This window comes from Nipponia nippon, unplaced genomic scaffold, assembly GCF_047370975.1.
Source record: "Nipponia nippon isolate SJK-2023a ecotype South Korea unplaced genomic scaffold, ASM4737097v1 scaffold_17, whole genome shotgun sequence".
NCBI lineage: Eukaryota > Metazoa > Chordata > Aves > Pelecaniformes > Threskiornithidae > Nipponia > Nipponia nippon.
In genome coordinates, this window is record NW_028262333.1 from 6717058 (window position 1) to 6740030 (window position 22973).

The following is a 22973-nucleotide window of genomic DNA, read 5'->3' on the forward strand; positions in this document are numbered from 1 at the left end:
TTTTGGTTTATCATTTAGCATAATGTTTTAACCTTGAATTATCATGTATGCTATAAAACAAATCAAACATTTTAACGGAAATCTGATAAACCCCTTAATTTTAGATGTGTTGCAGCAATTAATTCCACAAGTTAGCAATTATAATGTTAAAAACTCCCATTAGAGACAAACCTTAGGCTGTTGCAATGAAAGGAGCTAAATTCACTTTTTCTTATTCCCAGAGTAAGCCCAAGGAATTCATTTTCATATTATATAAGAGTTTAACAATACCTCCTCTTGTCCTTTTTAAGTAGTAGAACAGGAGGAAATACAACGTGGCTGTATTGCACTCACTCTGTTAACCTTCCCCTTTGCATTTCCTGGCTTCTATTTCTAGATATTCAACTTCAATGGTACGAGAACAGGAGGTTTTTTGCCTTGCATTCAATAACATTTTCCCTACTTTGAAAAATAAATGTTACAGGCATTTTAGCTAGCTCATCTCCTGCCCTACCTCTCAGCAGGTTATTGTTCCTGAATGTATATCATGTACCTTTTATTTATTTCTCAAGGTTGACCTGTGCCAAAAATTCAAAAATAAAGCACAAGTCTTACTACAAAGAAAATCTGAAGGCAAAAATGACTTCAGAATATTAAAAGATAAACTAATGCTTAAGTATACAGTAAGTTAAAAATCACCATCTCCTGATAGGGAAAGTCTAAGAGTAGTTAGAATAGTGGTAAACTGACGGGTTTTACTAAGCCCAGCTTGTAAAAGCTGAGGGAAGAAGTGTGACTGTAACAAAACTGAAACATAACACAAACACGTCACTGGAGGCAAGGTTCCCCTCCGCCTCGTGCCTGAAATAGCCCAAGTCTGGACTGTATCCTGATCTTGAGTTTGCTTCAACTGTTCTATTACTGAATGCTCAGAGTTTTTATCCCAAGCTGAGCAAGAACTCTAAAATCAACCTGCCTGCGAGCTCATTGCTGCTTCCTGATTAATATGCCAGAAGGTCTGTGTGACATTTCTCTGGAACGTCTCCGTGCTCTTGGGACTGATGATTCAGTGCAGAGCTGCTTGGAATTTCTACAAAACTTCAGCCCTCCTCGCTTCTCAAATGGCTTCCTTCTACCAGGCTGTCAAGCTAAAGTGAAAATAATTGCTTTGTGTGCAATAGCAAGGGGAAGGATGGAAATTTCACAGCACAATGCATGAGGCAGTTCACTAGAAAGAGGAAGCTGCATTTTCAAGAGCAGCATAAAATGCATCTCCCATGTTTAATTCTTTCTTTTTTCCTGCAGTTAGGAAAGAAAAATCATGCCAAATTTTAAGGCGCATAGTGAGTAACACTCAAGCTAAAGGAGCATGCAATTAAGATCTCTCTAAGGTCAATTTGATGAAGTTTGTTCCTTGCTTGTCATAGTTTCATGAAAGAGATGAAGCAAAACGCTGTGTTTAGAACAGGGCTAGTAACTGGCAAAGCAGACATGGGAAAGAACTGGAAGTCTCAAAACAAGTATAAAACCACAGACCAATTTTGGTTTTCACGACACTGAGACTGGCCTCACCACAGATTAAATGGTATTCACTGGAAAAGACCCGTTTCAAGAAAATGAACGCCTCGTCATCCCTCTCAAAACCCAGCGGCTGCCCCCACAGGCCTGCAGATAGGAAGGTGCCAACCCGCGGCCTGCGCGTAAGCGATGCTGCTGCAAGTCAGCCTTCCATTCACAGCAAAACACAACAGGGACAAAGACAAAAGCAATCACGGGATCCCCTGCTAAGCAGCAGCCACGGACCTTACAAACATTCTTCCCACATGAGCTATTTCTTTGTAAACATGTCTTAAACATATAAACACATATACGGAAGTAACTCCAGCGGGGGAGTCACAGCCCTCTGCGTTCGATACAGGCAAAGAAGAACAAACGGACAGGATTTACTGCCTGAGCGAGGCCAGCAGTACACTCGCAGACACCGAGGAAGACACGGTGTTGACTTTTAAGCTTTAGTCACACACTAAGCACCCACTGCATAAAAGAAAACGATTTCTGGGAATGCTGGGATAAGTGCATTGTATGCATATTATATATGACATGAAATTATATACTTTAAGCTCCCTCACAGGCAATTTCAGAAGGAAAGGAACCGAGCAATTTTATTCAGAACTTTTAACACATTTAATTATATATCCAGATTTTTAATTTTCTGAGATAACCATTATGTTGAGAAAGACCTACAAAGATAACAGAAGTGTTGTTGAAAAGGAACTCAGTAGAATACTTTAAAATCTGATACACTTCAGAGTCATTAGTGAATCATATATTAAATCCACAAATAATGCAAGTTAAGATGCATTGTAAAAGCTGTTGAACATAGATGTGAAAACCAAAGGAATCTACAACATCTAACTGCTAAATTCCTTTTGATTTCAGGGGTACAGGATGACATCATCAGATGTTAAAGGAAAATCATGGCAATAAATGAAAAAAAAAATAAAAAAGGAAGAGAAAAGAAGAAAGCAACTTGAAAGGACTATCTTCCAAGAAGAAATAATGTCTTTAATCACCTGGAAAGAACTCTAGAAAACAAGATGTACTGGGCAGTAACAAATCATTGATCACTATTTGATATATATTATGGCAGCAAGAAAAGATCACTGTATGCAATTTGCATTTGCATAACCTCACACGCAGGGAGAAGGTCATTCTGCTTTTAAGGAGTCTACGTTCATTACCAAACACTTCTGCACAAAAAAGGACGCAGGCAAAATGCACAAAATTCAAATCAGAGTGTATTTTATAAGACAACATTTAAAGGTTTAGGCATGTAAAGTTTAGTAAAATGCCATCTTCTATGTCCACAAACCCATCTGAGATGCATGGTTGAGATGCGTGCCCTATAGGAACGACAGTGTCAAACTAGGATTAAATGAATAACAAACTAAACGATGTATTCAATTACTTCGTCCTCTATTGTGAGTAGTTCTAACCAGGCCAGGATTTTCCAGACTTCATAGTTCTAACTGTTTGTGCTTAACATCTTCCTTTGAGTCGCTTTTGCCAGCTGGGTGGTTTCTTCTACCACAGACGTGTCCATCTGCATACAGTGACTTCATTCAACCGACGTACGTTCCTCTCGGCCCCTGGCTTTGTTGTACCTACATGCTGACTGAGAAGGTCTCCTTCCCCTGCTTCTGGCTTTTGCTTTCTTGTTGCATGGACATTTACCATCGATCCTGGCACACTCTCTGAAAAGAATCCCAATTACTTTGGTGGGACTGTTTCTCCGATTTCACTGCTAGAACATATAATTAATGAATTCTGTAAAAATCAATGAAGGTTACGACTGCTTTTTCTGCAAGCTGGGTATGGCAGCATTTGCAGTGTCTTTTACTATGATGATGGCAGAAGCTCCATAGCAACAGCATGTTTGCATTCCTACCGGAACCACATTGCTCCTGTACCGTCTATCGGGAAAACTGTTTTGATATGTATAATCACAGTTATTTAGTTTGTGTGCTGAAGAATTTATTCTGATTAAGAGAATAAAGTTTTAAGCAAAAGGCTGTGTTTATTTCTCCATAGTTAGCACAGGTTTCACTGTTCCAGCTTTCTTGGCGTTGAGAGTGACAGTATTTCTCTGGTGTTAAGGAACTGGAAGTTTTTGCTTCCTCATCTGTAATTCACTAATATACAAACATGTGCAAAAGCTGTTTGGAGGGTTTAAACAAACATTCCCTGAAATAATTCTTCACTTCTCTCGTAGAATCTCTGATGCTTTTCTTTACGCGTACCCATTTCAAAGGGTCTTTGCCCACATAACGCCGTCCAAGAAAAGCTTTTCGTGAAGTACACACAAGCGAACCGAACCGGATTAGATAAAAAGCAGCCGAACGGCTGGGCACAATTATATGACGTATAACAATTAATTCACATTGGCTAAAGCCAGAACACTATGGATATACCGTTGTACCCCTAATACTACCACTTATAGCCAGTAGAGTAACAGGCTCTAAAATGAAACTTAAAGTGTTTCACTGATCCTCGCCTGGAGCATGGCCCATTAAAAAGAACATGAGGCCTGGTTTCACACGTCAAATCAAAGGCAGAAGCACACGTACATCATACTCAAGACACTTCATTGCTTTGTATCCTTGTTTTCATTTTGATCCCTGTCTTAGGTAGCCAAATGACATTTATGATTTGGAAACAATTGTAATGGTTTCTATATGCTAGAAAGAACACAAATCATCCCCCCTCCACTTGGCAGGAAAAAAGCACACCAGCTCAGGACAGGTAATCGTACTCTCGTTCCATGGAAGTCAGGCTGATGAGAATTGCACCCATCTACGGAATGTGCAGAACGGCTCCGAAGCCTCCTGGTTGTCCACATTATTTAACAATGACAGCTCTAGTGAGTCAACACCATAAACCAGGACGAATGCTCCTGACCAGGTAATAATCTCTGGGATCCAAAAGGATTATCTCCATCGCTGTGCTAGCAGACCAAGCTGCTTGCCACTCATCTCTAACCTATTGCCTACAACTCACAAATCCAGTGGTACTTTACACTTGAGTGTAATGAATATACACTCATCCTCTGGGAAAAGCGGGGATATGAAATGTCACAGACATATACGAAGAGCAAAATAACCACATAATATTTTTTGCATATGCCCAGAAATACAAACACCTTCTATTTACTACATAAACATAGCAGCTTCTGACTGCTGGGGTTGGGAATGTCAACTCTGAGCTGGCTGAAACAGAAGCAGCACCAAATCTGCCTCCTTCCTGAGGACACCCACGGAGGCGGACGGCTGGCAGGTTTGACATTCATAGCATTGGCAGGAAAAACTGACAGCAAGGGGGGAAAAGAGAAAGACTCCACCTACACGAGAGTCCCAAAGGAAAACTACACTTGGGGGAAAAAAAAGCAAAAAAAAAAAAAGCTAGGCTGAATTTCAAAGTCAAAAACTCAACTCAATCAAAATTCAACTCAATCAAAACCAGAGACTCAGTCCATTACTGCTGTTATTAAGTTCCAGCTGGAGACCACAGTCCATCAGCTTGAGACCTCAGTACTATCCAAAACATCAAGTAGAAAGATGCCAGTAGAACCCTGCGAGCTGAATTCCTCTCTTAGCCCAGTCACTACAGCTGCTAGCCCTGGCTACCCACTCTACTCACTAGCAGGGCCTGTGGAGGACCAACTGTTGATGATAACCACAGAAAATTCTTCACAGCCCCTTTTTTTTGCATAATTTCACACACGCTCTGCATCTACTGTCTACACCACAGGCTTTTCAGTAAGTAAACTGAGTTCTTGCTACCTGCTGTGCAAGACTGCCATTATTTCCTCACCAATCTAATATTTCACGCTTAGCTATAGCGGCTACGTAGTATTGACTAAACATTCATGCTTCTGCACGTGTACCCAGAAACAGATAGTCATCATTCTCTAACTCTGCACGTATCAATTCTTTCCACCCTCTGTCCTCCCCAGAAGTTATTTGCAGCTGCAATTTAGGTAGGTGTCCTAGATGCGTAGCAGTAACAGTCTTTGATTGCACAGTGATCTGTACCCGCAGGAGCAAAAAGGCCACTTGAAAACACACTTGTGATATGAAGCCAAGTCCTCCGTTAACAGCTGGGAAGTGGACACACCTCAACTGAGAGGCAACATCGACGTGAGGAAACAAAGCCAGGACAAACCACATTCTCAAAACTTGCCTTGATTTTTACATGGCAGAAATAGCAGGACTCTGTATTAGTTTTCATATCTTTATTCAACAATGGAGAGGGGGAAAGGCGGAAGACTAAACACATAAGAAAGACATGGAGATAAATTAAACCAATTTAGGAGCACAGTTTGAGAAGATAACAGAACAGCAGCCTTTTAAAGAAAAATATTCACAGGCATCAATAATAAGAAACTGGAGCAGGGGGTGCAAGGAAACGATGTAAACTCAATAGCAAAGAACAAAAAGCCATACCTGCAACTCATAAACCTATAAACCTATTCTAATGACACATGGAGATTTCAATTCAAATTATCCGAGACATTTAGCTGTCAAAATAAACTGGAAGTAAAAAGTGAATAACTGACTTCCAAAACCTCTCTCCCCCACCCACATCAATAACTAAGCCTCTATCAAAGCAACTTTTGTCTAGAGGTGTCACCATATACTTGTGTTCAGTTATGCTTGGAGCACCACTTACATGAGCGACCCACATAAAACAGCAGCAATATGTAATATTCAAAATTTTGTCCTTGGATAATGCTTTTTTTGTCTTGTCAGCTACTACAATCTTCAGCAAGTTGATACAGCCTGAACAGACACAATATAATGAGCTTTTCCAAATACTCTTTAACCCCAACAGAAGAGCGGTATGTACAGGTTCATGACCCTTACGCCTCAGAGGGAAACTTGGCCAGTAAAGCTGCTTCTAGCAGAAACGTCAAAATAACGGAGTAGGGAAATAAGGATTAGCTGCCACCCTGTGGAATGAAAGCACATCTGCATCGATAAAACCTTCCGTATCACACTCTGGGGAGAAATGGAAGAAAAACAACAGGTCCTTTGAAATAGGAGAAAAGAAATGAGAGCAAAAGAGCAAGATATCGAAGAGATCATACACGGTTTTCTTTAATGGTCTTCACAAAAGAGAATGTAAAAAGATATGTAGAAAGAGTCTGGGTAACAAAGCAAGCACAACACGAGATTAGGATGCCTTAGGGTTTCTACATTTAAGTCATTATACTGCAGCAAGTGAGCAAACTTATTTAATGACTCTACAAAAAACTAATGAAAGAATTCAAACAACTCCCTCTCCCCCAAAAAACCCAGTAACCATTTCACATCACGGTGCTTCAGAGCATGGGTAAAAAGGTGACAGTGTCAGGAAGAGGCTTTTCCCGTGCATGCGTGAATTCCAGACTGCTCACTGCTCACCGAACAGACTGAGCAGTATCAGAGAGAGGAGACTGGACTCACTGACCCAAGGCAGCTTGGGCTGGCCTTTTCTCTGTTTTCCCTCTCCTGAGGTAACAGCCTTTGAGCATCACAGAGGCTCCACTGATCAGTTACTGTATTCTTGTGGTCACAACAGCTGGTTTTTACAAAAATTGGCTTTTAAATGCAGTTTAGATTCTATTTAATTCAAGATATTCATTGCCCCAAATTAGCAAGTGACAGCAGCAATGCTGTTATTTCCCTTCAGTTGCTAGATTCCCCAGTAAGGCCTAGGAAAAAGAGAAAGCTTGGAAAATTCTGTGATTTGCCTTTGGCTAAACTTATATCCAGCACATTTCCTTATACAACTGAGTGTTGCTAGTAGAGGGCCTTTACATTAGCTCTATGCTGGCAGAGATAGCCGTTCACTAAATACAAGGCTTAGTCATGAGAGCCCATTCCTATCTCCCTCAATAACATATTAGTTTCTTATAAATATAACTCTTTAAATCATTACTAAATGTTTCCTATAATGCAATACATGCTCTTGTGGTCTCAACTATGTCAGGGCAATCCACAACTTGTAGCTGAAATTTAGCACCTGCCTGAAAGCATTATGTTGTTTATTTAACTCTGATCATATGATGGAAAAAATAGAACAGAAACATATTGATTTTTATTTTTTTTTTTTTAATAAAGAATCCCCAGCCCTATTCTAAATTCTGTTTTTCTTTCCCACAGTAACCTCCTGGTATGTCCTGTACCTCCTTCAGTCTGTAAGTCTCCATCTACAATGTTGCAGATAAAAGACCTCCTCTTCCTCAACATCAGAAAGAACCTCAGACCGTCTCATGTTCCTATTAGGATTTCCATATATTTTGAGATGCAAGGTCAGATACTCTCTATACCTCTTGCTGCTTCCTGCACAACCTTCTGGCTTATCAGCCACTCCTCCCAGTTTCGTGTTATCAGCAAACTTGCTGAGGGTACCCTCTGCCCTGTCATCCAGATGGTTAATGAAGATGTTGAACAGGACTAGCCCCAGTAGTGAGCCCTGGGGTATGCTGGTAGCTGCTGGCCTCCAACGAGACGTCCCAGGACTGATCCCCACCCTCTGCGCCTGGCTGTTCAGCCAGTTTTTATCCACTTCACTACCTGCTTCTCCAGCCCATGCTTCATCACCTTTTCTATCAAAATCTTATGCCAGACAATGTCAAAATCCCTTGTACCCAGGTGATCGTGTATGGTTAAGAAATAAGAGAGTCAGTGGTTTTTCCTGAAATGCTTGCACTGTTAATTAGGTTGTTGACTTAAAAAACAAACAAACAAACAAAAAGAACAAATCCATCTGTTCTTCAGAATGCTAACTCTCTGTTGCCATGGTCACGAATTACCATAGTAACCATTAGATACATCTATATTTTTAGATTAAAATTGCTTCTATTTTCACAGAATATAGATCCAATTGAAAGAAACTACTCATTCTTACCAGGAAATAGTACAAAATTCAGAGTATAAATCAGGGCAACACTACTGAAGTACACAAACACACAGAAACTGGTTAATTGCAATGGGGGGGGGGAATAAATGACAAACATTGCCACTTACAGAGCTGCTTCCTGCAGCTAGAAAATGGTTTGAATGGACAACAAGAAGATTTGAGGACAGTTATTCTCTAACACTATTGTCTCAGCAAGCCTCACTGGAAAGCGGCTCAATTAGAAAGCCCAGCAAGCTTAAATAGCCTTTTTTGTCAGGGGTTAACCGCAGTATTACTTCATATTTCTCCATTAGAGCCCCAGTTCATTCCCTCCCCCACCTTCTAAGCAGGACCTTCACTCTCATACGTAGGAAATATTGATGTTCAACCTGCCATAATTCAACTGTTATCAGACAAGTCTCTGCTCTCTCATTTTTGGTGATTTTGTGTTATGCTTATACCCTCTGGTGGACAAAAAGCAATTCACAGCCCTCCCTGTGCCTTACTGCCGTTAGATCAGCACTGTGCTAACAGGAACTTTGTTGTGAAAACGTTGAATCAAAACCAAGCATCGCTACGTAGTCTCCAATTTCTGCACTTCAAGGAAGGTCCCTTCAGTCATCTTTACCTGCCTAGATCTGTCTCAGCTTCTCCATTTTCTTACTGGGCTTTCATTCAACCAACACTGTCTCCTATTTAGACATGAATTCATGATCACATGTCAAAATAAAAAATTCATTTATCTCTATGTGACATTCACAACATTTGAGAAATAATCTAACAGAGGAGTCAAAAGTAAAGAGTCCATCAACTCAGTGCTTTCCCAAAAAGGCAGCAGCATGAATACAAAAGGGTTGTATTCAATACCGGGTTTGACGATCAGGATAATTTCCCTCCTAGTTTTATAAAGTCACCAAAAATTTTCAACTTGTTTTCTTTTTGGTAAGTTACTGAGCATTACTTATGATAACAAATTAGTTCCCTTGTATGTAAAAATTTTATATGCTTCCCATCCAGCCTGACTCTCCTCACTCACCTGCTGCTAAGAACATGATTGAATTCCCCATAAGTCAGCATAGCAATGCGTTTCTACTGCTGCCACAAATCTTTTAGATAGTCTCAGACAGTTGTATGTTACAGAAGACTTGAACTCTTGCTCCTTTAGAGTTCGCTCACTTTTGCAGCCTTCCCACAAACGTTACTTCTACCATGATTTGGCTAAATGCAGACAGAATGCTCTTGTCCAAAGGGTCTGCAATAAGCATATTTCAGCCACTGCAAGAAAAGGCAAGTGCATCAAACTACGCTATTGACAATAGCTGATCAGATTCCACCTGGGAATCCAGCCTGAGGCCTTGTTGTACAAGTCACTGTATGATTCTAGGTCATAGGATTAAATAATAGAAAAAGGCTAACTTTCAGCTCTAAAAGACAGTATTTTTCATGTCTCCATAGTCAGCAAAATGGAAGCCGTCTCTTGCTTAATAAGAGAAAACGTAAGAAACATAACCAGGTCATGAAAGGATAGGAACTGAGAAACAGAGCAAGGAAGTAACGGTTTGCTTGTAAGGGGTTTACAGAAAGGTTTTAGGCAAAGAAGCAGCAAACACCTAAATTTACCTGCAGAATTGCAGAAAGAACCCACCAATTTGCCACTGTTTCTTTTCTCTTTGTATTATTTTGATTCCAGTTCTCGCCAGAAATAGAGCACTGGCAATTCTGACATTGAATTTTGGGATTCTACAGATGGCTGCGTATATGAGCGTAGCAAAGTCCAGCATTTGGTTCATCCAAAAAAGTCGGCTTTGTTGCCGGGGGGGTTGTGTGTGTGTGTAATTTCCCAGATGAATGTATCCTCTGGAGCTCCCTGCTGGTGCTTCCCCAGCATACCACATCTACTACAAGGTGATGCGAGATACTTGATACTCATCTGGTCCTCCCTGCAGATCAGCTGCGTGCTGAGGTAAAATTCAAACTTTATTGTTCCGAAGGGATGAAAGGTTCAAGAATCTCAATGTATGTAGCTCAAGCCCAGCTTAGAAAGGTAAGACACAGAGAGAGCGGGGCTGTAAGAGAGAAAACAGGCTCTAATCTGTAAAGCCCAGAGTTTAAGCATTGCTTGAGGATCAGAAAGTCAGCAGTATTTCCTGGACAACTCTGTACTGTACACAGCCCATCTTCCACCCTAATTCTATCTCACAAGACAGGTTCTTAGCTGCTATGCAGGTTTATTGTCTTCATTTACTGTTCAAAACAATTGTTCTCACAAGTTACTCTGCACACCTCTTAAGATCTCTTCTGAAGCCTCTAGGCTTCTTAACAATACCTATAAATAAGACTGAGTTAGGTTTATAGCATCTTATAACAGCGCCAAATTCCAGATGAAAAGTGACCAGGAATCCTTTCTCCTCAGCAACACTAAAGCACATCCCCATACAGCACATGCATTTCTGCACATACCAGCTCTTAGATATTAAATTTAGTAGGCTCCAGACCACAAATAGCACACAAGAACTCCTGGGCAACTGGCTCCAGGTGGCCCTACTTGAGCAGGGAGGTTGAACCAGATGACCTCTAGAGGTCCCTTCCAAGTCCAACGACTCTATGATTCTATGAGCTCATATAGCTTCAGAATAATTTGCTGGTTTTCCACATATCTGACTTCACAGGGCAACTCAGAAAGCAGCACCACAAGATGCTTCAGCCTGGTGGCACATTACAAGTTCTTAGTTGGTAAAACAAGAAAAGCTATAGTACTGACCAGTTAGAGAGAGAGAGATGTGATTCAGCATCTCCCCAGCAAGCAGCAGAGTAACGTGACAATACAGTGTCCCCATGAGAAAGAAGGATAAGATTTTTTTTTTTTCCTAGGTGTCTCTCTTAGGCAATACGCCACACTTTCCAGCATTATATGCAAGTTTGGAAGACAGACAGGAAAACTCAGGTCAAGTCAACAGCTGCTCTCAAGCATATAATGACACTTCATAGTTAACATGCAAGCCTCCTTGATACAATGCTATGTGCAGATCAGAGAACCAGCCGAGTATTCCGTAGTTATCCCACCTTCCTCCTAAGGCACTATATTTCCTGCTGATTAAGATGGCAAAGAATAAATAACAATTTCTGGAAAGTTGGGGTTCTCTAGAAATCTTGCTTTTCAAGGCAGAAATGACTTGGCTGTATATTGTGAGGGAGTCATACTTCCAAGAGGGAGGTATAAAAAAGAAAGCCCAGCACTGCAAAAGGACAATGAATGGAACTCAGTTCACTAAGATGGGGGAAGGTGTAGCTTCCCCAGAAGCAGCTTTGCAATTTTAAGAACATCAGCATCCCTCTCTCTAATACCCCCTCTACCTACCAAGGAAGTTAATCTAGTCTAAAAGAAATCAGTCCCCCAGACTTGGAAACGTAAGGCTGGAGAATCAGAAACTCGATAAAGAACAGTAAGAAATTAAGATGTTTTGTCGAAGTGCAGCGTTTAAAACCTGACAGTAGTCTCCCCTACATTTTCCTAATTCTTACCCACCATGGAGGATACTGCCAAGCAAGAAAACATTTTTCCCTTTTATGCAGCAAATGATTTAAGTTTCTCAGAAGGGAAACCACATTTCCCTATTTTCTTTTCCAACAGCAGAACACTGACTCAGTATTATAAAACACGGAGGTACATTTCTTTCCAAAAGGCAGTCATGGCTTCACTTTGTATCTCATGGTATTTTAGGATAATTTTCAGGCACACAAAGTTTGACACACACATACTAACCCACCCCTCCATCTTCAGGTTATCATTTTCTCTTACTGCGTTTCTCTCTGTGCCGAGGCATATTAGGAAAGGGGTAGAAACACTGAACACAACGGGTTCTACTGCTACGTGAAGATTTAACCATTTGCTTAATTGCACAATGAAGCCCACAGATGATACTGAAGAGAAACTACATTCCAGCATTTCCTGCTGAAAACACTGAACAACAGCTGATAAAAGCATTTTATCAAAACAGCACATTCAGCGTTCTCGTTAACAAGAGAATTTCTATGCAGGACCGTGCCATCCAATGCAGAACTATATCTAGAAACTCACTAAGAGGTCACGTGGGTGGTGGCAGACCTGCAGAGGCTTTTGATCAAGCAGAGCACAATCGAGCAGTCACATTTGTACTGGAAGAAGAAAATTGTGTCCATGCTAAGACATTGTTCTTGCTCTGGGTAAGTTCTGCTGCTTGACATCATCAGCTTCGTATCACACACTAGCTAATAGTCCGTGACACTACTCCAGACTCTCTCTTACAACCAGAAATCATTTAATTCCCCTGTATAACAAAGGCCAGAGTAAGACTGACCTGTACTTACCCACAGGCTAATGACATCGAGCATCAATGCTAAGTAAAAGATACTTAGCACAGGACCTAGCTCAGGAGGCAAATCCAAATGCCAAAACCGAGTCTTCAGAAATTCTTCCTGTGCTTCAAAGCAGGAAGAGTTACTACAAATGAACTGATTCTAGAAAACATTCTGGAAAGTCGCTGTATGAGAACAGAGCAATCTGAGACTATTACAACGCGTGCACAAGGAAAGGGCATGAAGATCAGCATAAGGGAGACTAACCAACCCTTGGCTTCCAAATCAAGCCCCTCACAATGATTTACATAAATAATTTGCTATGGAAATTTTTTGTTAATTCCCCCCCCCCCCCAAGAAATGTGGTCATAGAGATACTTCGTATGTAGAGAATAATGGTTCTACCTTGTTCAGTACAGCAAAATCCAGGACAGCAATTCCTCACAACTGAATCTTCCACATAATCAGTAAAGATTTTTCTCTCTCATATGGAGAGAGGAATTTCCTTTGGAAACAGAAAGAATTCCTGCTTCAGGACATGCCTTTACATGTACTAGTGAGACATGTACACAATGTTTGCAAACAAACTAAAAAGAAAAAAATACTTGGGCTTTTTGTGAAACTCAAAATTCAAAGCCAAATCAAGAATTTTCTACTGGCTTCTGGATAAGGCCTTGTGGATAATTTAGGACAAGTATTTCTGACAAGATGCAAGTTTCTGACATGGTTTGTCAGGACTTCAATTTTTAAAAGCTACAAATAAAAGTAGCTTAATAAAACCAGCTTAATTGGTTTCCTAAAATAACTAGTCAATGCATAATGATTTGCCACCAAGACAATGGGAAACAAGAAAAAATTCAGTCCTAATCTTCAACTTTATGAACTTCTGAAGGGCTATTCCTTAAGACAGAAATACTTGTGGAACGTTACTTGCAGAATTGCTTCTGTACATTGTCAACAGCAAAATACTGGGCTCTGTGAAGAATCCACCGTAATTTCAGAAATGTGACAGCAAAAGACACGGGCAAACACAAATGCCTGCATCTAGAGCTAAGAATGGTCTTCAGTAGGGAAGGAGGAGCCAGGTTCCTTGATAACTAGTTTCAGTAAAGATTAAGACCATCAAGTATTCCTTCAGACAACCATGTCTATAATGGTGCTTCCCCATCATAGATCTCAACAACAGGAACACTACTCATCTCATAAATTCCCATTGACTCTGTTGGCATGTGTACAGGGGATCTCCCCTTAACAACGTTCAACAGATTAGAATCCAGTATAGCTTGGCATGATGTAAATTCTCTCTGCAGCACTGCAATTTCACTCCCATGATACATATTCTACATTCAATGTAGCTCTGTCGCAAGTGTTACATATTGCTCAAGTCTCAGGACACTGATAAACATGGCACATAGACAGAAAATCTGTGCAAGGGCTGCGGTAGGATAAAGCAAGAGGACTGATTAATCACAGTATTGTGCCCTGCTCCCTGCTTTTTATCCCCCATAAATGGAATCCTGGAACTAGCAAAATTAATACATCAGCTATTTATCAGTTCTCATGCCCTGAGGATTAGATCTCCTAAAGCTGAGAGATAAGGGCTTCTGAAATTCTCAAGTATGCCTGCAGACTATACTGAGCCAGATTTTCCCCAGTCATCTGCTAGAATGAAAGAATTTGTCTGTAGTAACAAGCATCAGGATGACATGGAGTTAAACCACTAAATGGCAAAGCTACAGTCTCCCTGCCAACTTTTCCCACTACATGGGACTCGCCTCACTCTGATGCTCTCACAGGAATCACAGTTAACAACAGAACCTGAAATAAAATTCAAGCAGCTTCGAAAAGAGCCAAAATCTTACAGATGCCCAACTTTCCTTCTCAATAGTTAACTCTTACAGATACCTGTATCCACTCCATCACGTGTGCATATAACAGCACATTTTCTTCACTACTCAGTTTTTCAATTATCTCCCTTCACCTTCCAGAAAAAATAAAATAAAAACCAATCTCTTCATCTTCCAGTACTAGTAACGGGAATCTAGCATACTCCTCCCATGAGCTAGTCCTTTATGTTTGAAAGCACTCAGCATACATCATTTCAGTCACCTTCTCAAAGGGGATGGACATGACAGGTATGGTCCATTCTTAAGGAGGATGAATCATGGTGGGCACTTCTTAACAACACGCAGCTGCAGAAGAATACCCAGAGCAAGATAAGACATTTTAGGGAGCCACCCACCCCTGTGGAACTCCAGTGTCTAATATTTTTCCAGCTTCTGTGCAATGGATGTCTCTAACCCCAGTCAGTTCTTCCAGCAAAGATTCTCCCCAACTAGGGTTATACAGTGGGAATTCCAAAGCAACAGGCTATGTACAGACATATCAGCATTCCCTCCAACAGAGAGATGAAAAGGAGAAAATTCCTGAGGATATGTATCCTCTACTCCATTTTCTGAATCCCAGCCTCCCCCTTGCCTTGGAATGAGCTCTACAAAGCAGTATCTGTTATGTACATGAATCTCAGCTCCCTTCCTTTGGGGAGTTTCCCCTCAAAAGTGACAGGCAAATCCCGGGACACAGACAGGTGCTGGGGAGGGGGAGGTCTCCTTAGGATGACTCGCCAGAAGCAAGAGCACCTGCAGCTTTCTTCTTAGGGCGGGCTTTCACACTTCTTACTGGAACCTGAAGAGAAAGAAAAAGAGGCATCTTAGGTTAGTTTACTAACACCTAAATGTCCAACAGAAAGATACAAGAATGCAGAGTGAAAATAAGACAAAACAACTACAACACAATGACCCTATTCATGTCATCCATTGTTTCAAAAAAGCTTTTTAACTCACGAAGCTGAACAAGCTTGAGAAGTGGGCCCCTGTGAACCTCATGAGGTTCAACAAGGCCAACTGCAGCATCCTGCAGTGGGTCAGGGCAACCCCCGGTATCCATACAGGCTGGGGGATGAAGGGACTGAGAGCAGCCCTGCCAAGAAGGACTTGGGGATGCTGGTGGATGAAAAGCTGGACACGAGCCAACAACGTGCACTTAGAGCCCAGAAGGCCAACCGTATCCTGGGCTGCATCCAAAGCAGCGTGGCCAGCAGGGCAAGGGAGGGGATTCTCCCCCTCTACTCTGCTCTGGTGAGACCGCACCTGGAGCCCTGCGTCCAGCTCTGGCACCCTTGGCACAGGAAGGACATGGACCTGTTGGAGCGGGGCCAGAGGAGGCCACAAAAATGATCCGAGGGCTGGAACACCTCTCCTATGAGGAAAGGCTGAGAGAGTTGGCGTTGTTCAGCCTGGAGAAGACAAGGCTCTGGGGAGACCTTATTGCGGCCTTTCAGTACTTAAAGGGGGCTTATAAGAAAGATGGGGACAGACTTTTTAGTAGGGCTTGTAGCAGTAGGACAAGGGGTAATGGTTTTAAACTAAAAGAGGGCAGATTCAGACTAAATGTAAGAAAGAAATTTTTTACAATGAGGGTGGTGAAACACTGGAACGGGTTGCCCAGAGAGGTGGGAGATGCCCCATCCCTGGAAACATTCAAGGTGAGGTTGGACGGGGCTCTGAGCAGCCTGATCTGGTTGAAGATGTCCCTGCTCACTGCAGGGGGGTTGGACTAGGTGGCCTTTAGAGGACCCTTCCAACCCAAACTGTTCTATAGTTCTATGATTCTAACCATTCCATTTGGTTTTGGTTAGTGAACAAATCACTCTGAGCATATCCATCAAATAGCAACCAGGAGAGGAAGACATTCTAAAACGGGACAAGTGTGATTTTAAAAAGAAAAAAAAAAAAAAAAAAAAAAAAAATCAGAGTCAGCTGTCTCGACAAAAGATGAGACACAGCGATATTTCTAACTGGTAACATTCACATAACACTTCACTGCTATAACTTTACTGCTTCTTGACTGTTATCCCAAATGCTGTTCTCTGAAAGATATAGAAACACCTTGAACTAATTTGCACGCTTTAACTCCAATGTCTTTCATTCTAGATATTGGCAAGAAGAGTGCATTTATGATCTACGATGCATTCAGCCGTTCTGGGCAATCTCAGAGATCTCAGCCAAAGGCCTATGATTCCTACATCTGAACCAAAGATCCAAACAGACTGAGCATAAAAGCCAATATGAGCGCAAAAGGCTTTATCGGAATTTCTGTATTCACAATAAACAGCATAGAAGAGTCGTTACTGTCTTTTCACGATTTCACTTCCAAAATTCCTTACTAGGAAGCTTGGGATCAAATTTTGTTCCTCTTGTTTTCCTGCTCCTGTCTAATATGCTAGAGAAGAAAGCAGAGGGGTCAACTCAGAAGTAAGCCTCAGGAATTTCATAAAGATCCAGGCTGATTTTAACGGATCTTGAGACATACATGTCCATCCTTGGAGATGTTCAAAAGTCATCCAGACACAGGCCTGGGAAACCAGCTTTAGATGGCATTGCTTGAGCAGTGGGGTTGGACCGAGGCCCCCCAACCTCAACTATTTCGTGATTGTGTTACAAAGAGTACTTATTCACACGCAAAGGTGTCCGGTACACTGTAGAATCAGGTTAACAGTACAATTTAAAATGATGCTCTAAGCAATCCTCCAAATTATTTAATATTTAGCTTGCAAAGCTCGACAATGTGAGCCAGTCATATGGCACTCTCTATCTTAAATAAAAATAAAAAATAAAATTAGGAGTCTGAGTTGAATCAAGCAAATAGGACTCCAGCTTCGCAAAAAGGGAGAAGCATTTTATCACGTATAAATCAAACCACAAGAAATGTTCAAGAGTCAAAACCTGGAAAGCAGCACCTCAAAGAGCATATTCTACAAAACACACCAACAGCTAAAAATAAAGATTATTAAGCTAAAACGGCTCTTGGACACAATTGCATTTATTTTTGTGTATGGCTTGTTTTAATAAGAAGAATACAGGCAACTCATGCCCCATCTGAATATCTTGGATCATCCCATGGTCACATGGAGGGGACAGCTCAACAATGACTAGTTACCCAAACTTCAAGACAAAACCCCCGGGGTGGGGGGAAGCGGGAGGGATGGGGAGTGGTGCAGAGAGGGAAATTACGTTTTCCCCAATATCTAATATGCAGAAGTCCAGGAAGGCCTAAGAGGTACAGAACCATTGCATTTTAAATGAGGAGAAAGTAGCTGTCCCAGGGATAAATGTCACAGTAGTAGTATATATTCAGACTCTAACAGACAGGAGAGATGATACAGTCAACAACACATGTTAAAAATATCTAATGCCCCACCCTTCAACACACAACCTGAATGAAAGCAAAGCTGGGTCCTGGCTTATGACGGAGGCTTACAGACATGATAAAGATACAAAAGCTAGAGACTAGTATAGCAAGTAGACAGCAAGTCGTCTGATGTAGGACTCAACTAGCAAAGACTTAGCCCAACAAGTTTTATATAAACAGGTTTTAAATGCATCGAGACTATGAAGCCAGAGCCTTCCAACAAAGCTCACAAATCAATTGCCTGTGCTGGAAATAATTTATATACCAGCTCACCTCAGTTTTCATTATCTTCTTAGGAGTTTTGAGACTCTGGGTACGTTTAGGAAGTTTGTCTCCTGCATCTTCATCTGATGGGTCTGTTCTAGTCTCTGACGGGGTTCCATTAGACCTCTGTGCCACACTGCTCTCCTCTCCTGAGGAGTAACAGGAAGCTAAGGAATAAGAGAGGAAGTTTTAGCAAATACTTCTGAAAAAAATCACACGACATCTAAAATGGCCCATCCAGAAGGGCCACATGAAAGGCAGATGTCAACAATCCTTAAGAAGGATAATCCCAAAAGTAGAGAGATGTGTGAGTAGACGGGTAGGGACTAGGGAAGACAACGTAACTTCTCCCAGATAATTTGGAATCTTGCAGTCCCCCTGAAACCCAGTGCATGAAAAGTCCAGGGAACCGCTCCTCCCCTCCTGGCTCACCATATGAGGCCTCCTACAATGGCCCAGCAGGGGTGTTCTGTACCTGAATCCTCAATGGTTTCAAGAAGACTCCCACCAGAGGAGTGCAGCTGTGGCTCATGGCTTCGCATATGCACAGTATCTTCATCTCGGATCAGAGTGAGATCCTGCATGCTGAAACTTCGCAGCTTCTCAGACAAAACTCCCTGGCCCTAAGAGGACATAAAAATTAGGGTCAAGAGCACTTCACCTTCACCAAGATCACCTCACATAGGATCATTTAGAAAAAGAGGAAAGGTGCCCTATTCCCCACTAAGGTACTCTGGAAAATGCAGAGAAGGGAAAAAGAAAAGTATGCTCCCAAGACCAACAGGGAAGAGGTTAAAGCAAAATCCATTCCACTCTCCCTCTGCTTTTCATAAGTCAAAGGATGGGATTAACTGCAAGGCAAACTAGAAGAAAGGAAAAGTGGATTGGTGCTAACAAGTACGAGCATCCCTAACAGACCCATAGCACTAATGGCTGGCACACAAAACCATACTGCTGGGGAATTCCTGAATGTTACAGAAGGTGTTGCATTACCTTTGCAGCTGCAGTAACTGCTGCATTGGCAGCAAGGTTTAACCCTCTCTTGCCAACTCGCATCATGGTTTCATAGCTCTTGTCACGAGCCTGAGTAATGTATTCATCAATTTCCTAGGAAGGCAATGTGGAACACGGCATTTAGCTCCTCGTTACGAACATGATTAAAGTCTCCCCACCATCACCCTTAAAAACCCAAAGCTCATCTGGACCTCTTTTTCCAGGCTACTGGCATCAGCTGTCATTGATCACGTAACTGCAGTTTCTCTGCTACTTACAGAAAGCTTGCAAATACAACTTTTACTTAAAGTATGCCATCTCCAAATTTTAACAACTGAAACAAAGCAGTTGCTTATACTGACAATGTGAAAAAACACCATGGCTATAGAACATGCTGCTCCTATCATGATTCCAAGAGCTTAACTACTGACAGTGACTGTAAGGGCTCATGACACTGGGTTAGCCACACGTGCTTTCTAAGCATTAGGCAAACTACTGGCTACATTACCATCTTCAGTAAGCTGCAGTACGACATCGTTGTCAGAGACAGAGTCATTCTACATCCACTAATGTAGGCGCAAGCATGATTCATGCATTTCAGTTTTTATTGTGGCATAACTGAATCCAAAGTCAGTCAGCTCCCAGACAGGTCAGTATCTTCTAACAACAAGCGAGTACCTTCTCCTTATTGGAGAGCGTTGGGTGCACAAACTTCCTGTAGAGGACACTGGAGCCCTTGGTGTAAGGGGAGAGCAGCCAAATCACAAATGCAATTTTCAGCTCGAAATAAAAGGGAAACCTGAGAGAAAGAGGGAAGAAAACAAAAAAGGAGAGAGAGAGAAAGATGGAGAACTGGAGTCAAGATCAGCACAGAGACAGATAGAGATAACTGGTAGAGAGCAGCATAGGCAGAAAGAGCAAGGGCAAGATAAAGGCTCAGAAACAAAAGAATCGATATATCAGGTCAGAATAGCAGAACCCTCTTTGGAATCCTAGGACATACCTTCTTCGAGTCTCATTTAGTCTTTCATCCATAGCCATGAAAACTCCATAAACAGGGCATCTCTCAGCCCTGCAAACACACCAAATTACAATCTGATAGCTACTCTCGTCATTCCGAAGTTTGTTCAGAGAGCATCCACTGAATGTTAATATTACATTAGTTTCCCTCTCATTTTCCAAAGTTTTCAACTACATAATAAATCTCAAGTTCCTGCTGACAGCTCAGCTTCTGAAACTTCCAGTAGGTACTCCTCAGAGAAGACACAAAAGGAGGCTCAGCGTAAATGAAAAAGAGCAGGCAGCATGTAAGTCTCTCATCTCTAACCCTTACCCAATAAAGTCTCTGGGAAGATACAGGAGCAGAGACTGAAACAAGTGAATGCAAACTTTCTGCTGTCTCTGTTAGCAATAAGAGACTTCTGTTTTCAGTGGTCCACTTCAAGTACGTGAACAAGCCAAAGCTCTTGTACTTTTTATATCTTCTTCTGCTTTTCAAAGTTTATGCAGGAAGAGGCAAAACTGCTGAGCACTTCTGTAAGGCATGTGTAGCTATTTCATGTTTCTTTAAAAGATGCAACTCTTGACTAGTTTTCTTTCAGAGATGCATGCAAACACTAAAGCAATTTAGAACTGAAGGTAACCTGTTCCAAAGGTGCAGCTGAAGACATGTAACGATGATTTGGCATTTTTGGAGGCCTCCATATTGCCAAGCACGACAGACAGCACTGCAAGGACTAAGAACTGCTTCCCCCAACTCCACTCCACCCCACCCCAGCTAGTGGAAGAGCATTTCATCATGCAAAACACCCTTCAGAGCATTGACATGCACCTGATCTGCTCCTCCGCACAACAGGCTCGCAAAGCAAAACAGGTCCCTTCCTTCTACCATCTTTTTTTTTTTTTTAAGTGTCTTTTAGACCACCATTTCTCAAACTTTACCCATTCATATTAACAGCTTCTCAAAAATATTTTATGTTATGAGGGGTTTCATATTTCATATGGGGGGTTCCTATTTTATGAATGAAGATCCTCTTACAGATACTGTGTATTTATCCTAACTGTTTGCAAGTATAGTAGACGAAACAGCCAAGACAGCAGCTGCTATCCACAATATCTACAAACCTGCAGACTCTTCATAGGGATTGAAAACTCCTGAAGGAGAAACAGTTTATTCTAACACTACTCCTCTCTTCTTTAAAAAAAAAAACAAACAACCAGCAAAAAACCCCATGCCACCAAGGAACTCACCAAGAAAGAACAATGTCTGTCAGTGTTTCTGCAGTGGTGAAAAAGGCAAACACAATCCAGTACATCATCCACTTCACCTGCAAAAGAGCAATCACTCAATAGACATCCATCAGAACCCAGAAAAAAGCAAAATGTCCTATCAGTATAAATGACTCATCACCTCCACACATTAAGATGAATTCAACAATGAGAAAGCATATATAACCAGTAATGGAGAGGGTCACATACCAAATGGTACATTATAGTTTGGGAAAACATGTAGGATTAATGTGCTCTAAATAGATAAATGCATACAGATACACTGATGAATGCATGCCCTGTAGCAATATCCTGATGCAACAGTGTTAAAGTCCCAAATCAGCTATCTAAAAAGAATAAGCAGTTCACTTTAAGAAGTTATAGTCTTTCATATATCATGATTACTGTAATAAATATGTATACACACACACACATGCAAAAGTTTAGTTTCAACTGTAGCCCAATATTTTCTTGATTTAAAGTTTTTTCTTGGGAAGAAAAAAACCCCCAAACCAACAGATAGAGTATTTTGCTCTAACTCATTAATAAGCATTCTTTACCATAATCATTACTGCCAGAAGTTAACATAAGCATTTCTTTTCTTTTTAAATAAAGGCTCAGTAGGAGAGGTAAGAAAGCCAAGAACATGCCACCTCAACCTTATCTTCTTGTTTAAGGTCTTGAGCATAGTTTACAGAGCGTCCTTTGTGCCATTATGGCACACCTGTATGCCTACCGTCTATCCGCCTACTTCCTCACACCTTTCACTGGAGCAGTAGGTATTTCTTTCAAAGCAAACATAAAATAATTCCCCCCTAACACACACACGCTCACACTCTGCTGTTTTAGTAACAAGTCTCTCAGCTACAGATCAATTATTCCTAAAGAGGAATCAGCTGAATTATAAAAATTGCTACCCAAAAATGTCCAATAGCAGAAGAGTCGATATCTTATAAGGGAAATTGCCAGTTTTCTATACTGTTAAGAAGTAAAAATAAATGTAAGTAGCAGATAAATGGACAGAAGAGGTCACCTTTGCTAAACGCAACTTAACACTCTTAGTGTCATCAAGAATGGGAAAGGAGAACTAAGCTGAATCAAGGAAATTCCACATATTAAATCCACACATTAATCCATATATTAAAATTACATGAACAGTTTAGTGACAGTCTTTGTTACAGCAAATGAAGTTATAAAAGCAGATATTTCCCCAAACTTGCAAGTGTTGGAAAATTTGGTGATCTGTTCTTAAAAGACCCTCCAAAACCTTCTAAAAAAGCCAATAAAATTATGCTGCCTCCAACCCCTTTAACACAGTGGATGGTTTTGATGATAGTGGTTAGTAGCCCAAATTATTTCCACTTTATTGTGCAATTTTTTCACAACATAAAGTAGCAAAACTTGTATTTTATGGGTCTCTCCTGCCTTTTTTTTTTTTCCTT

The 22973-nt window shown here is 41.2% G+C and overlaps 1 protein-coding gene across 4 annotated transcripts in view; it reads right to left on the bottom strand.

Moving 5' to 3' along the window:
• Positions 1–22973, bottom strand: part of REEP2 (receptor accessory protein 2) — a 51196-nt gene that overhangs the window by 23828 nt on the left and 4395 nt on the right. For 2 of the 4 annotated variants that reach the window (XR_015703875.1, XR_015703873.1), the window contains exons 3-9: positions 21514–21590; positions 20267–20335; positions 19942–20062; positions 19264–19377; positions 18746–18893; positions 18280–18437; positions 15273–15441 (exon numbers count right to left, since the gene is read on the bottom strand). Coding sequence is in view for 1 of the 4 variants with exons in the window: in XM_087753841.1 (XP_087609967.1) it covers positions 15367–15441; positions 18280–18437; positions 18746–18893; positions 19264–19377; positions 19942–20062; positions 20267–20335; positions 21514–21590 (762 nt within the window). In the remaining 3 variants the exon portion in view is untranslated. Of the gene's footprint in view, positions 1–8305; positions 15442–18279; positions 18438–18745; positions 18894–19263; positions 19378–19941; positions 20063–20266; positions 20336–21513; positions 21591–22973 lie in introns of those variants that run through there. The other 2 variants (XM_087753841.1, XR_015703874.1) reach the window with 2 other exon arrangements.